Source organism: Setaria viridis, chromosome 6 (genome assembly GCF_005286985.2).
Source record: "Setaria viridis chromosome 6, Setaria_viridis_v4.0, whole genome shotgun sequence".
In the NCBI taxonomy this organism is placed as follows: Eukaryota; Viridiplantae; Streptophyta; class Magnoliopsida; order Poales; family Poaceae; genus Setaria; species Setaria viridis.
Genome location: NC_048268.2, coordinates 33,832,540 through 33,849,096, shown reverse-complemented (window position 1 = coordinate 33,849,096; position 16,557 = coordinate 33,832,540). Strand labels below are relative to the sequence as shown.

The 16,557-nt window shown below is 52.4% G+C and overlaps 3 protein-coding genes across 3 annotated transcripts; all 3 read left to right on the top strand.

The window, feature by feature from the left end:
* The first annotated feature begins 2,254 nt into the window (after positions 1-2,254).
* LOC117860888 (uncharacterized) lies at positions 2,255-3,426 on the top strand. Its single transcript, XM_034744309.2, has 3 exons — positions 2,255-2,639; positions 2,809-2,885; positions 2,963-3,426. The coding sequence occupies exons 1-3, from the start codon at positions 2,564-2,566 to the stop codon at positions 3,227-3,229; spliced, it is 420 nt and encodes a 139-aa protein (XP_034600200.1). The 5' UTR covers positions 2,255-2,563; the 3' UTR covers positions 3,230-3,426.
* A 779-nt stretch (positions 3,427-4,205) lies between these two features.
* On the top strand, positions 4,206-6,988 carry LOC117860886 (ras-related protein RABA5c). Its single transcript, XM_034744307.2, has 2 exons — positions 4,206-4,780; positions 6,587-6,988. Exons 1-2 carry the CDS (start codon positions 4,444-4,446, stop codon positions 6,901-6,903), a joined length of 654 nt encoding a protein of 217 aa, XP_034600198.1. The 5' UTR covers positions 4,206-4,443; the 3' UTR covers positions 6,904-6,988.
* A 147-nt stretch (positions 6,989-7,135) lies between these two features.
* Positions 7,136-14,651, top strand: LOC117860887 (jacalin-related lectin 19). Its single transcript, XM_034744308.2, has 3 exons — positions 7,136-7,976; positions 8,114-8,311; positions 8,427-14,651. The coding sequence occupies exons 1-3, from the start codon at positions 7,974-7,976 to the stop codon at positions 8,673-8,675; spliced, it is 450 nt and encodes a 149-aa protein (XP_034600199.1). The 5' UTR covers positions 7,136-7,973; the 3' UTR covers positions 8,676-14,651.
* Positions 14,652-16,557: the final 1,906 nt, after the last annotated feature.

Here is a 16,557-nt window from a genome sequence, read left to right as displayed (position 1 = left end):
GCAGCCGGTGCCATAGAATGGCAAATAAGCAGACTAGTTTTGTCGATATGGAGAGTCTGCAATGAACAAGGACCATGCGTCCGTTCTTCGTTGCCAATTTTTTTTCTTCTAAATCATCCTTGACTCCTCTGAAGCCAAGCCGCCTAGTCTGCTGAGACCGTCCTTTCATGGTGTGTTTCGTCTTCTCCATCATCAGTTCAGAGAGTTGTGGACACACCAATACTCCATATTACGACTACGTACTCGTTAGCAGCTTGAGCTTGGTGGGTAACATCTTCAGAAAAAGGCTGGACGTGTTCTTGTATTTGCTTTCAACAGAATGCACGCATGGGCATGGCCCGTTTTAACTGATGCGATGCGGTAACTAGTAGATAGCATCGAACAGCCATGAAAATGAAACAAACAGGATGAACATATAACAGTATTTATTCGGTGAGATCAAGTGATCAACTCATGATGACCCCGTCTCTAACACGAGGTGATTTCCTAAACCAAGACTAACGTCACTGATTCTGGGTATTTGAATCGATCGTTTTCCTTTTGAAAGAGTGCCCAAAAACGAAGGAAAAAAAAGAGAGAAAGTACTGCCGCGCATGAAGCTTTGCTGGGGAGCGGAGATGCGCATGCGCTCTGCCGAATTCTGCCAAGATCCGCGAGGGGACGAGACGAAGCACCAGGCCACCGCCGCGCCGTGCCGCTGCCGGCGCGAGACACGCAGAGGGCATGTTCCACGTCAAATCGGGCCGAGGATACGAGATGGCTCGGGGAGCCCAGCCCCGCCCGGCCGCCCGGCATTTTTGCTCTGGCGCCGCCGCCCTCGCTGCTGGACGCTAGTCGATCACCGCACACTGCCGCACTGTTCTTCTCGCTGCCCCGGCTCTGGACTCTGGAGCCTGCCCTGCCTCTGCCTGTAGACTATATCTGTAGCCCGATGAATGCGCGTGGGGGTGGGGATGGGGACGTGCTCCGTTCTGCTGCCGGCTGCCGAGGCCGAGATCTGGGGGATCCTGGCGGCCATGCCGTCCGGACGGCCAAAGCGCGGTCAGCGCGCGGTGGGGAGATCTCGCAGCGGCGCCCAGCGGCACAGGCTCTCGGCGCGCGCTGGCTGTCCCTGTCCCTGCAGGCTGCAGGGTTCCCGTTTGGTTTCTTCTGCCTCCGCGATCCGGGGTCACGTGGAACGTTCGTCCGACGGTCCGAGACAGCGCGGGCGCCATTGCTCTGCGCCGCCGGTTTTGGAGCCTTCTTCTTGTTGCATATGCCTGCCAGCCAGCCCGGGGAAGTACGTTCTCGAGACCCATTCATTGTTCGGGATCGCCGCCGCTCACCCTTTACCCCCTTCTTTCATCGTAAAACAAAGAAAGGTGACAACGTTTGATAGATAAATTTTACAGTGAAAAAAAAATAATGGACTTCATCATAGGATAAAATCAGGGAAAATAGGAGCTGTAACGACGTTTGGAGCTGTTGATTTGATGCTGGTTGACAGGTCAAAAAAATCGACAGGTATCATAGCACATACAGCTATACACTCGGATCGACGGTCTCGGTCTCCATCTCAGCGGCCTCTGTGACGGGATGTTCATAGGACTGCAACAACGTCACTGATGATCTCTCCGGGCCGGGTGGACCAGCAGACTCGGGCCGTGTTTAGTTTTGCCATCTCCTTATCCAGAGGCATGGAGCCACTCGCTCGCGCCATGACACGCGCAGGGAGAGCGACGGCGGATTCTCCCAGTCTGGTACGCATGCAAGATCTCTGACTGTACACGTGTGAGAGTGACACACATCCTCAACCTTTTGCCGTCGAGCTTTGCGTCATTACGTTGTGATTCAAGAAGACTCAGGAGGTTAGTCTCTTTACCGTGGTGCCTCTATTTTTTTTCCCGGTACCCTGCGCAATGCAGATCGCACCGATCATTGGTATAGGCATCGTTTTGTTTCGTGTCGAAGCAACGGTGCTAGAAACACAGTGAAAACCTTTCACCTTGCTGTTGATCAACAGTAGGCGCTAGCTATAGGCTACTGCGCAAATGGTGTCCGGACGCTCTTGTACGCTCTTGTACGTGTTTTTTTTTTGTACGTGCGTGTTTTGACTAGTTCCGTTGCGGTAATCAGTAATCACCGGCTTGCCATGCATTTGATTCGTCTCCCAATGGTGCCGAAGGATATACTGCTGTAAAAATACCCGACTGCTGATGAAACAATATAAAAAGCATCCAGTTGCTGATTAAACAATATAATACATGTGCTGGGCGTGACTGTTATGCATGCATGCAGCGATGATGGGCAATTCGGTAATTTCGGGAAGCTGCTGGAACCACACAACGTACAAACCGTGCACTATGCCCTGGCCCGGAACGCCTGCGGATGCCATGCTGCACGTAATGCCCGGCGCCGGGCCGGGGGGCCTCTTACCTTTCTCCTCGATCACCATCTCTCTCGTCTTCTTCCTCCTGCAATGCAACACACGTACGGCCGCTCTCGATCGGCAGTAGTATAAATGTCACTGGATCTTCGAGTGTCTAGCTAGCTATCAATGATCGGCAGTTAAGAGCAACAAGATATGGCAGCAGCTAGAAACAAGAAGCAGCGTTACGTGCTGTTGTGCCATCTCCTCCTCGTGGCTCTTCTCGTGATTGGTATGTACGACTCTAACCCATGATTCTCCTATGAATGTCCAAATCACAATCAAATCAACGATCAGTAGATGACGATGCCTCGTCGTCCGATCTTAAGTACTATGTTATCTCTCACGCTATCGATCTCCTGTGCACATATGCATGCAATGCATTCATGCGATTCAAACAGGTGACGCCGCCGTAGTAGGCGCCGGAGCAACCTCGCCGCCGATTCAAGTCCTTCATCAGACAGAGCAGCTGCAGCAGGTATCTTTGACTCTGTTGTTACATGATGCGGCGTGCATGCATCTAGCATATTATCCGGTCTCATGCTTTGTTTTTAGGGCTTACGGCGGAGACCGGATGAAGCACCGGCGCCCGGTGATGGTGGGTTGCCGGCCTCGTCGTTGATGAACAACAAGGAGCAGACGACGACGGGCGCCGGTGGTGGCGGCGGGAGGAGGATGCTGGTGGGGTCGAGGGCTCCGACGACGTGCACCTACAACGAGTGCCGGGGCTGCCGCCACAGGTGCAGCGTCCAGGTGGTCCCCATCGACGCCAGCGACCCCATCAACAGCGCCTACCACTACAAATGCGTCTGCCATCTGTAGCCCCGCCGGTCTCGGCGTGTCTCGAGTCTCTCGCACACATTGCACGTCGATCCATCTTTGCATGTCTAGTCCTGGACTCCTAGTAGTACGTGTTGCTTGTTTTGGAGATGCTGTGATGCTTTGTGCACGCATGGCGCGCCGACGGCTGGCCTCTTGAATAAAGCGGAGGTGTGTGTGACCGCTACCACAATACTCTAGTCGTACACTACCGATGATCAGTGACGCTTGTCTTTCTCTAGTCTTCAGGGTTCAGCTAGCCATGGACGTGTGTGACTGTGTGTTGTCATGTTATTGTGTACTTGATCTGCCACTTGCACGCGTGCTTCCGAATGGTCATCTCCGTCACTGGCTCGATCGATCGCTCGCTGCTACAAAACAAAAGGACGCAGGATGCTCTCCTCTGTATCGTATTGTACCCGGCCCCTCCCTTGAAATGGTCGTAGCCGGCAAGTTTTTCCTTGTTGAGATTTGAGAAAACAAGAAGGTGGCGGATCGCGGATGTCGTGGTGACGCATCACATTGGCACGTATTGCGGGTTTCCTTTTCGCGTAGCACAGTGAAGTCTTACAATATCCACGTTACAATACCCAAATCTCAGCACGTCTGATGATAGCTGGGGTGCTTGCTTCGCAGGAGCCTGCACCGGGAAAATTGCAGGCAGCAAGCGAATGCGAGAGAGTCGAGCGACACCGAGACGCCCGTGCCTCCCTCGAAACGGGCCCGGGCCCGGGCCCGCGAGACGTCGCCCATCGGAGGACAACGAGGCGCCAACTCACCCGCGAGTTAAGGCAGCCGCGGGGCGCGGGGGTGCGGCGTGACAGGCACCCCACGACTCCGCCCCGCCTCTCCCGAGCCCCACCGACAGGCCGGCCCCGCCGAGCGCGCCCCCCGGCACCCGGACCCACCCGTCAGCGACCCAAACAACCCCCGCGCGTGCGCCCCACTAGTCTCCCACTCGTCTCGCTCCCCTCACCACCCCACCACCACACCTCCGGCCCGGCCACCAGTGGAGGCGCCCCGCCCCCGCCCCCGCCCCCGCGCCGCGCCGCGCCGACCTGACCCGCGCCGCGTTCGGCCAAAACCCACCGCGAAACCGCTACAAATCTCGCGCATTCCCGAGGCGACGACGTACGGGCGCGGCGAGGCGCGGCGGCAGCCACATACAGCGAGGGAGCCTCCGGAGCAGGTCCGTCCCCGGGCGCCGCGAGCGAGCGATGGGGGACGACTCGGAGGGCGAGGCGGAGGAGTACCTCTTCAAGGTGGTGATCATCGGGGACAGCGCGGTGGGGAAGAGCAACCTGCTCTCGCGCTACGCGCGCAACGAGTTCAACCTCCACTCCAAGGCCACCATCGGGGTCGAGTTCCAGACCCAGAGCATGGACATTGACGGCAAGGAGGTCAAGGCCCAGATCTGGGACACCGCGGGCCAGGAGCGCTTCCGCGCCGTCACCTCCGCGTACTACAGGGGAGCCTTCGGCGCGCTCCTCGTCTACGACATCTCGCGACGCTCCACCTTCGAGAACGTCGGCCGATGGCTCCAGGAGCTCAACAGTACGTGTACACCCCCACGGCCGCTTCGCTCTCTTCTGCTTGCTACTTGCTCGCTTGCTCGATCGCTTGCTTGCTTGCTTGCTTGATACTAGTATATACTTGCTTACAATGGCTTTGATTGATGCGCTAGGATCGTGTAGATCTGGGGTGGTTTTTGGTTGGAAGGGGCCTATGTTTTGCTCAAGCGTAGCTGGCTGCAGAATCCAGTCCAGTGAGAAATTTAGGGAAAAGGAATATCCCTTTCGCTTTTGGTTCACGTATAGTAGCTTGTAGGGATGCATTGCTGATGATTGGATCAGGTGCTAATTCTTTAGATAGTAAGAGGTCACAGGCGCACAGCGAGTGCTAGGCCAGATGGATTCGGCGACATGGTCTGAATCTGGATCTGAATCCTGGTGCCTGACTTTTTGGGGAATGTTTCAGGAATGAATGTGTTGTTGGTTGGACCACTTCGATCAGAATTTTTGTGCAAGCTACTGGATTCGAATTCGGGAAAGTTGTAGAGTAAATTTTGTGGAAAGCTGTCTCCGCGGTTTACGGATTTAGGAAGTTGGAAGCAGTTACTAATTCTGCGTGGAGTTTTTTTAGTTGGCTAGGACCTCTAGGAGGGTCTTGATGAGTGAGCACAATGCTCACATTATTCTGATTATGCTTCAGTGCTTCACTAACATGCCAAAATGATATATAATGCTTGCGTTGCCACCAGAAGCAATGTGCACGCTTGTTGGGGTGCTGTTTGGAGGCAAGTGTTTGCCGGTAGCAATGTGCACGCTTGTCGTGACACTGTAAGAGATGGGTGCTCTCCAGTTGGGCTAGGAGGTGGGATGGTTCACGCTTGGGTTTTTGGCGTCGCTGGAACCAGCAAGAAAAGGCGGGGCTTAGAGAGATGGCCAGGGCTGTTGCTGGGAGGATTGTGAAGAAAGAACGTAGTAACGAAGAAGAAGGCAAGAAAATGAAAGAGGTGTGGTGAATGCGGTTTCTTGGCTTACTTCATGAGTTTCATTTGCTAGCACCAGTACGTAGCGACATTCATGCACCTGCTACAGATCTGCCTAACATGCTTGCTGCAAGCCTGCAACTGCATGGGTGCTATTCTTTGTCACAGGGATTATCAGATGAATTATAGCATGACTTTGATCGCTGTAGTACTATTAGGAGTTCACTTTTGCGGAGACAAGCTTTGAACCTCTGACTGTGAGAACCAGGGACAAATGCCTGCATAGGTTCATTTCATTTGTACACACATGCGAAAGCTGGTGGAAGGGTAAGCTACGGTAGTAATGGCCCTCAAGATACTGAGTTGCATACTTATTGATAATGGAAAAATCCATAGCATATCCAAAATGCATATCAGTATTTGTTCTGTAGCACAGTAGCAACTTGCATCTTGCATACTAACTATAGCAAGTAGTGCTCTTCTGTGCTAACTTTGGATGTTGAAGATAATCAGCAGACTGTTAGCTGATATCACACTCAATAGCACACTACACCCTTGTCTAAGGATCATGCTTGAAAGTAGTGTTGGTTTCTTATACCATTCCTGCTACTTTACATTCATTGCACTAACTGAAAAGGTTCAGTTATCCCTTGATTGGGATTGCAGTCACAGTCCATTCGTTATGAAGCAACAAACCCTATTCTGCAATTCTTCTTGCATGCCAGTGACACTTTCACAACAATTCATATCTTGCGCTTGTGTACTGCTGCCTTGTCTCCCTAAGATCCTGTACATAACCCATTTATCCCCCCCCCCCCCCCCTGAAATTCTGCTGGAGTGGTTAACTCATCATTGGAAATCCTATGCAGCGCATTCCGACACTACTGTAGCCAAGATGCTGGTGGGCAACAAATGTGATCTGGACAACATCCGCGAGGTGCCCGTCGAGGAAGGCAAGGCGCTTGCTGAAGCCGAGAGCATGTTCTTCATGGAGACCTCGGCCCTGGACGCCACCAACGTGGAGACGGCCTTCGAGATCGTCATCAAGGAGATCTACAGCAACGTGAGCCGGAAGATCCTGAACTCGGACTCGTACAAGGCCGAGCTCTCCCTCAACAGGGTGAGCATCGACGGCGACTCGAAAGACGACCAGAAGCAGCAGGCAAGCCGGTTCGGGTGCTGCTAGGTGGGGTTAGAGTACATTGTTGTTGGGATATTGGATTGGGTCTCGCTGAGATATGAATATGATATGAAGTTTTTGTTTTTGGTTATTGATATTGCCTATAAACTGTAAAATCGACTCTCTTGGTTTGCTGTTGTTACACCCGAGTTGCGGACTACAAGAATGGGGAGGGAAGGGAAGGGAATAGTTGCTACTGGAGCGCCAACTGCGTTGCGCTGTTCACTGGAAGAGTCGTGTAACTCGATTTGTCAGGTTTTGTAAAGATTGTTGGAGCACAAGTTTTCGCTCTTCTTTTTTGGCCACTAGAAAGGAACCGGGAGAGGAATGACACAGATCCAAGAGCATCTGTGGCCTGGTAACTGAAGTGAGCACAACTGACGTGTAACGAATTGGGATTGCGGGAGAGTATTTGGGCCGAATCGGCCGGGTGACGGAAGTCGAGCCTGCGCCGCGGCACTGGGCAGTAAAATTGCGCGTGCACTGTGCGTGCCCATCCCCCATGCCCCGTGCAGCAGGTATGCGTGCCGCGGCCCGATTCTGTGAGTAGAAAACCTGCTGCTGCAGCGCAGCAAGCAGTAGCGGAGCGGTGGGCCGTGCAAAGGAGTGGCTGCGAGGGAGGACGGCGAGCCAGATGGGCATGGGCTGGCACCGCACCAGCACCAGAGGCTGAGCCAGCCGCCGGGGTGCAGCCGCACGTCTGGTGTCTCCGGAGCTCCGGACACCGGCGAGGACCTGCGTTTGCATCGACGACGTGGATGCCTCGAATCGTCAGGAAACGCAAGTACCCCGTAAAACCCAGCGCACAGCCTGTCCGGCAGACGGCATTACCTGCTCTGTCTCCCCGAAATTTCAAACATACAGCTATTACACGGCGCCACGTAGAACGCGCGAGGTAGTAGTGCCGAGCACGTTGCCACGTACCACGACGAGCCAACCATATCCGCCCCGCGGTTGACTTGGTGGCGCGCCACAAATTCGAGCCATCCGTCCCGTCCCATCGCCAGCCAGCGCCAGTGCAACGAACGAACCCGTCGCCAAAGCCTGCACTGCAGGCCCTCCTTGTGCAGCGATCGATGGTACGTACCTGCAGGGATGGAGCCCAGCATTTGCCTTTTGCCAGCGGTGTGGCGGCGTGCAGGTCAGCAGGTGCATCATCTGCTGACGCCGCGGCTAGCTTTTTCCACGTTTTCCCTGATGGGACGCGTTCGTGCAGGGGTCCGTGGTGCGGATGGGTCCCTGCGGCGGCGGCGGCGGGGGCGCCCGGGACGTGGACACCCGCGGCGTGGACCGCGTCGTCAAGGTGGTCGTCCGCCACGGGGACACCGTCGACGCCGTCTCCGTGCTCTACGACCGCGGCGGCCGCCAGGAGTGGACCGACCTCTGGGGCGGCCCCGGCGGCGGCCTCGCCGAGGTAACGTCGTCACGTTCCCGATCCGTTACGTGGCGTGCGCGTGCGTGGCGCGTGACACGACACGCCGCCGTCGTTTTCTCGTCCCACTCTGACGACTAGCAGCGCGATGCCGCAGATCTGCCTGCGCCCCGACGAGCACCTCACCAGCGTGGAAGGCCACTGCGGCGAGTTCGAGGGCAACTTCGTGGTGCGGTCGCTCACGTTCGTCAGCAACCGCCGCGCCTACGGGCCGTACGGACGCCCGGACGGCGTCCCGTTCGCGCTCCCGGCGGCCGGCGGCAGGATCGTCGGCTTCCACGCGCGCTCCGGCCGCCACCTCGACGCCATCGGAACCTACGTCAAGGTAGAACGGCAACCACGCTAACACACAAAAGAACTGAACAGAGATATATGACCGTGTTGACAGCTACGGCCGCTCATGTAAGTCGCCACCCCGTACATGTTCTTCGCCTTGTACCCTAGTAGCAGTAAAATGTACGTAAATTCGCCATTGATCGGACGTTTCCACTGTTGCTCTTTATCCACGCCAGTGATTCTCTTATCGCTCGGCCTGCACAGCACGCATGGCTGCGTGGCCCGGACGCACCACCCGGCGCTGCAACTGCAAAGCTGCAACGCGCCCCACGCGCAGACCAGCCCACACCGATCGCGAGCGCCCTGCCGAAGACACGGCAAGGCAGGGCTAGCGCGCGGAGGGGAGCGAGAGCGAGGCCACATGCGCCGCATCGACGCCACGGTCCCTGGAGGGCCTGGACCGCATGCCGCGGCAGGCGCACTGGATCGCCGCGAGCCATTACGATTTCGTGCCTCTGCTAAGTGCTACCACACGTTGGGCACGCGTGCACGGCATGGCCGAGACCGGTTGCGCATCAGCGCGTGCATAGGTGGCGTGGGCTGGCGCAGGCAGCAGAGACTTTGGCGGCCCAGCAATGCCGGTAGATGGTTGCTAGCTGGGGTGTCTGTCTGTACTCTGTACCGTCGCTGGGTTGGCTAGGTGAGCTAGAACTAGAACTGGATCGAGATGAGATGCCATGGAGCCTAGTACTGACCTATCCCTAGCAATGCCCTGACGAGCGTCACATACTGTAGCCTGTAGGTCTTCTGTCACTGAGAGCTATACGGAGCAATGGAAGGAGACAGCAGGCACCTCGCAAGTATTCGACAGGATTTCTTCACGAACGAAGCAGATGGAAATTGAATCGAATTCTGTGTTGCCGACCAGTTTTGGGACTCGAGGGACAAATGAAAACACAGCTTTGTTGCGTCGAGCCGAACCATGGACAAATCTGACCAAAGATGGCAAAGGCTTGGGCCTGGAAAATACTACTATCTAGCTCAGCTCAATTTTTCTATTAAAATATATTTATAAATCCTTCAAACTTTGAGACTATAAAACTATACTTTTTTATGGTGAAGATAGACGAATGGTTTCTATGTTTATAAACCAAATCTTGTAAAAGTTACTAATAACAAAAGTTTCAAAACTTTCATTGAACCATGACCTCGAAGAACATGTATCACAATGCTTGCGCATGGAGGATATCAAGAGTGTAGTTATGTAAATGTTTTCATGCCACGCCTCAAATTAAATGCTGGGAAAGAAAAGGAACTAGTTGTGTCATTTACCTATTTATTAGTAATAGGGATATAGGTGATTATTTCACAACATTTTTTTTCTTCAAACTCATACTCTATCCATCATATAATATGATGGATCCTATACGCTTTTAGCTCGTACTCCCTGCATTCAAAAAACAAGTCATTCTAGGATTGTCTCAGGTCAAACTTTCTCAACTTTGACCAAATTTATAAAGAAAAATATCAATGTTTATGGTATCAAATAGGTATATTATAAAAATATATCTCATGATAAATCTAATGGCACTTATTTCATACCATAAATATATATAGTTTTTTCTATAATCTTGGTCAAACTTAAAAAAGTTTAACTTAGAATAATCTTAAAATGATTTTTTTAAGAATGGAGGGAGTATTAATAAGGATAGGAAAAGAGACATGTGCCCCTCGTTAAATCTGGTCTAAATAAACTAATCGGCTGAAATCAAAGGGTAACACAACCCGTAAAAATTATGAGGGGTGTTTTATTTAACCGTTAGTTAAGATGTGATTTCCTAATAGTATGAATTACGGCATGAGATCATCAAACACCTCTGGAGTTTCTCCGAATGCAAATGCATTTTTTAACTTAAAAAAAATTGGACTCCATTGCGTTAAATCCGTTGTTGGGTTTCCTTGAGAAGCGGGAGGGGATCTGTCATGGTCTCATGGAGGGAGAATTGGCACGAGCCTGCCAATTGTGCGCGCGCCCACTGCGACATGGGCCTCTCCAGCTATCCAGCAGACAAGTCTAACGGTAGCCGACCACTGGGTTCAGTGTCCTTTGCTTGGTCCAGTGTCTCCTTTAATTTGAGAGGGGAATTTAAGGCCGAAAGCTTAGGGCTGGTTAATTTCACTTCAAATAGAAAAGGTACGCATGTCGTCTCTATCAACCACCCGCTGTTAGTCCTTCAGCATGAAAATCTTGGTGCACTTCTCATGCGATGCTATGCTACAAGAAAAAACTGTGCACACTAAACACTCAGAACATTTTGAACAAGGTGACCCATGCAAATAGCACGGCTAGATTCAATTCTATATTTTTTTCTATTGTGAACTTCTATTTCTTCTGTTTCTCCCTAATAATAATTTGAAATAAACGTGCTATACTTACTATCACATTTATTTGCAACAAATTATTGTACTCAAAGTAGTTCCTTATATGCTCTTTATTTCAAAAGACTCTATAAACTAATCCACACATACAACCGATCCATAAATTTGGCGTTTAGTTTTTAATTTTATTAATGAATTTATTAAAATATAAACCTAATACAGGCTCATGGGTTGCTCATATAAAGGCAGAAGTCATGCCCTGTGCTCGTCTGCTGCCGTGGCTGCAAATTGGCACCCTATCATCGTGGCTCTTGCAAGTTCCAAGTAATATCAATCTACGGCCAATGACCTTGTCGACGATGCACCATTAGTAATAGATTATGCATTGTCAGTCACACCTATCCATTTACCCTTGCTACTCATCTAATCATGTTGCTTAACCTAAGCCATAGTTAACACATATTCCTATACTATCAGCAAAGTTTGGATAATCCTTAACTATAAAAACGTTTATTTAAACCCCTATTTTCCAAAACCAGCTCATTTTTCATCTTTGGCATTCAATTCAAAGTTGTTTTGCCATGCGGATGTCGATTTTAATGACCGGAATGGACATGTCATCACTTATCTCTCCCGGCTTCTCTCTCCCTCTCTCTTCTTCTCCCCCTCCGGTGAGCTCCTCCCCCACTCGTTATCCTCTCACGCGACCCTACACCATCCCCGTGTTGCGCTATCGCCTATCCTACCGCTGCACACCATCTAGCTGTGCTGGCGTACCACGCGTTGCAACATCGGGGCCGCGGTCTCTGACTATGCCGTGGGCAAGGCCAATTGCTACAATGTCGTTGTCGTGCCGTGCTCTACCTCCGCCCTTGCGCTCGGCACCCGGTCCACCCCAAGTGACGGCCGCAACGCTCAAGGCACTCCTGCCGCCACAGTCGTTACCCGGTCCACCCACGTGGTAGTCGTGAGACTCAAGGCGCTCCCGCTGCCAGCGCCTAGGGCGATGCTAGCGTTGACGAAGCCACGCGCTGCCGTCGTGATGAGAATGACCCGCAACCCGTGCCCCGCCATGGCATGAGAGAGAGAGAGAGAGGTGGCAATGCAACACCATAGGAGAGAAGAGGTATGAGAGAAGTGATGATGTGGCCATCTCAGACATCAAAACCACCATCCACGTGGCAAAACCACTTTGAATTGAATGTCAAAGGTGAAAAATGAGCCGGTTTTTGAAACCCAGGTGGTTAAATAAACGGTTCTATAGTTCAGAGGGTTATCCAAACTTTGATGATAGTACATAGTAGTAATTTGGGTTTTTCCTTTAGCGCATCATCACCTTTCTCTGTGAGTTGCCTTTGCAGCTCTATAGTATATCTTACTGAACTTTATATTTCCACCATTTTTTATAGCAAGAAATTTCAATCCGTGGCATGCTAGGTTTTGCTTGGCAACTCAATATTGGAGTGGTTTTACGTCGAATACATAAGAATCACAGCGTTGATGCTTCCAAGCTACTTGTTACTGCTAAATTTAGGCATCCAACATTAATTCCGAACTTTCTATATATGCAAATTACCATAGAAAGTATAGCTTCCTACGTTGTAAACTGACCTTCGAATCAACTTACTCTTCTTTATTAGAGTTGTATCTCTTTTTTTTTCTATTCCAAATTTATCTTTTATCTATCGTAATCAACATAAAAGTCAAATGCTAATTTCGTTGTTTTCTAAATTCTGAATCTATATATAAAATCTTTTAGTAGTATTTGAAATGGACTTTTTGGAATTAATATAGACCATTAGATCATCGCAGAATCTAATGGTATATATTCTTTTCTTTTTCAACTTTTTAGAATTAATCTAAACCATTAGATCTTCATAAAATCTAATGGTGTATATTCTTTTCTCTTTTTAGCTCGACGAACATGATGACTTCTTTTAACACTATTGTATTAAGATAATAGTTTTAACACTATTTTATTAAGATAATAGATGGCATTCAGACAGCCAAATTAAAGCAAAAGTTCAGACATTCAGACACAGTGGAAAATAAAGTACGGCCAAAGAGTTCCTAATTCAACTGTCAGATTCAGGCATTTAGCACACTCTGAAAACATCAGCGAGCAACCACCTTTCATTTCCTTCTGTTGTGAGCCATGCAAGAAAGAACCAACCCACATTTGGTCACATTTATACGTGTGTAGCAACGAACAGGCTCAGTGAAGGTCATCTCCGTTCATACTTAGAGAGGTCACACATCACAGCAACTAGGACATAGCTGTGGGTGGGGAAGAAGGAAGCTAGGGACACCCAAACTGAACCCAAAAAGACCCCTTCCTCCAGGCATGACAGCTCCCTGCAGGCTCAGGCAATGATCTAGCTGCTTCAAGGCTATGGCTCCTCCTGAAAGCTGAACCCCATGTATAGCACCGGATCAATGGATCATGGACCGGACGTAACGGAACTCCCCCAATCCATGGGATCCTGATCCACCTGACACCAACGCAGACCGGGGAATCAGGGTCCTCCATAAACAGCCATCCCTCCCATGACACCCGTGCATGAACCTCCGGCCAATCCCCCATGGATTACGCGTTCGGCGTGGCCGGTTAGGTTGGTCCATGGCGCCCCCCATTGCAGCGCACCTGGTCCGGCTCCGGCCGGCCCACCGGGGGTTGCTGGTTGCTGGCTTGCTGCTGCCGTTGGGCCATGGCGGTGCAAGGAACTAGTTGGCGGCGTCCCCACAGGGAGGGCCCCGGGTTTGATGACGCTTGTGCTTCCAGTAGATTGCAAGCTGGAGTAGAGTAGCTTGCATGCCCACACCTTAAAAACTCTTTACATGGGCATCAATGCTTTTGTGGACCATGCCACAAGCCCACAAGTAGTGCTAGCTGCTGCTGATATTTCTTTCTTTTCCAACACCCTCCACTTCATCACTACATAATCGTCACGAACAGTCACTGACAAGTAGGCTCGTGGCCTACTTATCAGTGACTGTTCGCGACGATTTCAGCTACTCCCAAGCACAGTACGGAGGACCAGGACCAGAAGCCCCACGTCCTATCCCATCACAAATGCGAATTAGCTGTGGCAAATCAGGATTCCACCGGATTGTCTTACTTTGCAGAGGAGATGGGAGGGTTAGATTGGATGCACGGCACGCTGTCCCGAATCGGTTCGACGGCGACGGCGCACCTAACAGCTGAATTGCGTGTATGTAGTTGATCATTGCGAGGTGTCCATAATTGCTCCTTCCGATCAATCCATCCATCAACTCCTCTGTTCCTCTACTCTTTTCCTCGCTGCGGATGCTCTTTTTTCCTCCTGCTTTCGCGTGGGTCGACACATCAGGGGATGGCCGGGAAGGCACGAGCCCGATGGGGATGCGGCCGCCTCCTCCAGTCCGGCCGGGGCCGCCCCTGATTTCTTGCAGCTGCTCCATCACTCGGGACCAGATGGATTACCCATCCACTCCGATATCCTTTATCGCCGGACTGTTCAACTTGAGATCAGCTTCTTGCGTCTTCAGAGACTGCAGCCAGATGGAGATGGTCACATTTGTGGGCTCTGTAGGGTAGCTCAGCTGGTGCTGAACCAAAGCTTTTTAGAAGAAAAAAGAATGCTCGATTTTATGATGATGGATATATATATAGATTGGTTTTTGTTTATGATTATGAATTTATGATGATCCCGTCATGGAATGGATCGATCTATAATTCTCCGCGAGACATGATGATTGATGAGATCGATCGACGCAGCAGTGGTCGGTTCGATTCTATTCGCATCATTTTTAATCGGATCTTCGTGCCCGATTGTCATCACGCCTCTCCATCACCTCGTCGATCAGATCCAGGAGCAGCCATGACTGAGCAACGAGCGCCATACCCTCAGATCTATAAGTTCGACCACGTCGGCGTTCGCCACAGTACCGTACGGTGCGGTCTCGCTCGTCGTCCACGATCGTATGTGGCTGCATGCATGCATGCACGCGTCGTATTCGGATCGCCATCCGTGTACGTGTACCCGTCTTCTACCCCCGGCCGGTCGCCGTCGGTCCAACCCGTCCACGGCGGTGACGGGATCCTGAATGGGACGGAACGGGGGCTCCGTGGGCCAGCGGTTGTTGCCTCCGGGGCGCGCGCGGCGGGACTGATCCGAGAGGGATTCGGGTTCCGTCCGATCCCCGGACATGTCGCGGCCGGAACGGGACGCTGCTTGACCGGGCGGCCGGGAGCAGAGCGGCAGCAGCGGAGGGATCGGAGGGGTGGAAAAGGAGCACGTGATGATCGTGCCGGTCCGGCTCGAACGAGCGGCGGTGCGCGCGCCGCGCCGCCGGTCGATTGCGGGAGTCAGCCGCCGACGCCTCGCGTGGCCCGGTCGCCGGGAAAGTAGGGGCCCGGAAGGCCGGAAAGCCGTGGGCCGCGGCCGGACCGGTGGGATGACGGAGGGCGACGGTGAGGCCGGGGAGCTGACGCCAAGAGCGGTGGCGTGGCGGACTCGGGACGACGAGTGAGCAGAGCAGGGGTCGTTGCTCTTCTACTGCTGGATGATGACAGGGCACGCTGCTGTTACCTTGAGCGTCAGAGGGAAAATTGAACCACCACAGGGATTCTCCAACAGTTTGCTCATGTTCCAAGCATTTTTCTTCGAGTTTACATGTTCCAAACATTTTTCTCTTGATTTTACACGTTCTAAACAAGCATGTCGACCTGAGCTCGATTCGAAGTAAGAAACATGGCACGACACCTTGCACGGTTCTCTGCATCCCGAGCACGCGAGTTATTGCGCTGCTGTTCATGCAAATTGCAATGCAACAGTGGTTGGGTTGGGAGAGGGAGAAGAAATGGGCGAGCACGGCATTGAACACGCCCCGCCGCGCCCCGGGCCGGGACGCTTTCGCTGCGTGACAATAGGTTCGGCGCCGCACAGCGACGTCTAACCTTCGGTGTGTCGCCGCCCGAGCCGGACAGCGACCGCGATCGACGGCGCCACGGCCGCCGTAGCTCCTTACTTCCCTGCAGCGGCGAGGCACCTCCGGCCTGCCTTCCTGCTGTAGTGCTGTTACGGTCCTTGACGACCAAATCACAATAACACTTCGTCGACCTCGCGACGCCGGCCGGCCGCAGAGTCGTCGTGGAGCCATCATGGTGTAGCTGCTGCTGCTGAACTGCTGTGACTGTGAAGGGACGGAGCCTTTCGCTGCAAGGTCCGTGGCTACGGCCATAAGAGACATGCCGGAGGATGATCAGGGCGACTGGGTTTTCACAGCCTGTGTGTCTGTTGTTTCTGGGACGTGATCAGAGAGGACAAGCAGCGGGCGCGCGCGCGCGCGGCACGCGGCGTGCGGCTAAATGGCGTTTTCCCGGCGGGGGAGTAGGAAGCGGCCGGCGAGAGCGACGGCGAACCTAACCGCGGAATTAGAAGGGGAGCACGCCTACTTTTAGGGACGGTCCCTGTAGGCACGTCCATGAACCGGAGGGAGGGAGGAAGGCAACAAAGACCGGGCCTGACAATGTACTGTACTGTTCTAGGGTGGATCACCATTTGGAGCTTGCACTTGCATACGTGGGCATA

Coding starts and splice junctions, on each gene's coding strand:
- LOC117860888 (XM_034744309.2), top strand. CDS start 2,564: ATGGCAGCAGCTAGAAACAAGAAGCAGCGTTACGTGCTGTTGTGCCAT. Junction 2,640..2,808: donor CGTGGCTCTTCTCGTGATTG/GTATGTACGACT, acceptor CGATTCAAACAG/GTGACGCCGCCGTAGTAGGC. Junction 2,886..2,962: donor AGACAGAGCAGCTGCAGCAG/GTATCTTTGACT, acceptor CTTTGTTTTTAG/GGCTTACGGCGGAGACCGGA.
- LOC117860886 (XM_034744307.2), top strand. CDS start 4,444: ATGGGGGACGACTCGGAGGGCGAGGCGGAGGAGTACCTCTTCAAGGTG. Junction 4,781..6,586: donor ATGGCTCCAGGAGCTCAACA/GTACGTGTACAC, acceptor AATCCTATGCAG/CGCATTCCGACACTACTGTA.
- LOC117860887 (XM_034744308.2), top strand. Junction 8,312..8,426: donor CCGGCGGCGGCCTCGCCGAG/GTAACGTCGTCA, acceptor GCGATGCCGCAG/ATCTGCCTGCGCCCCGACGA.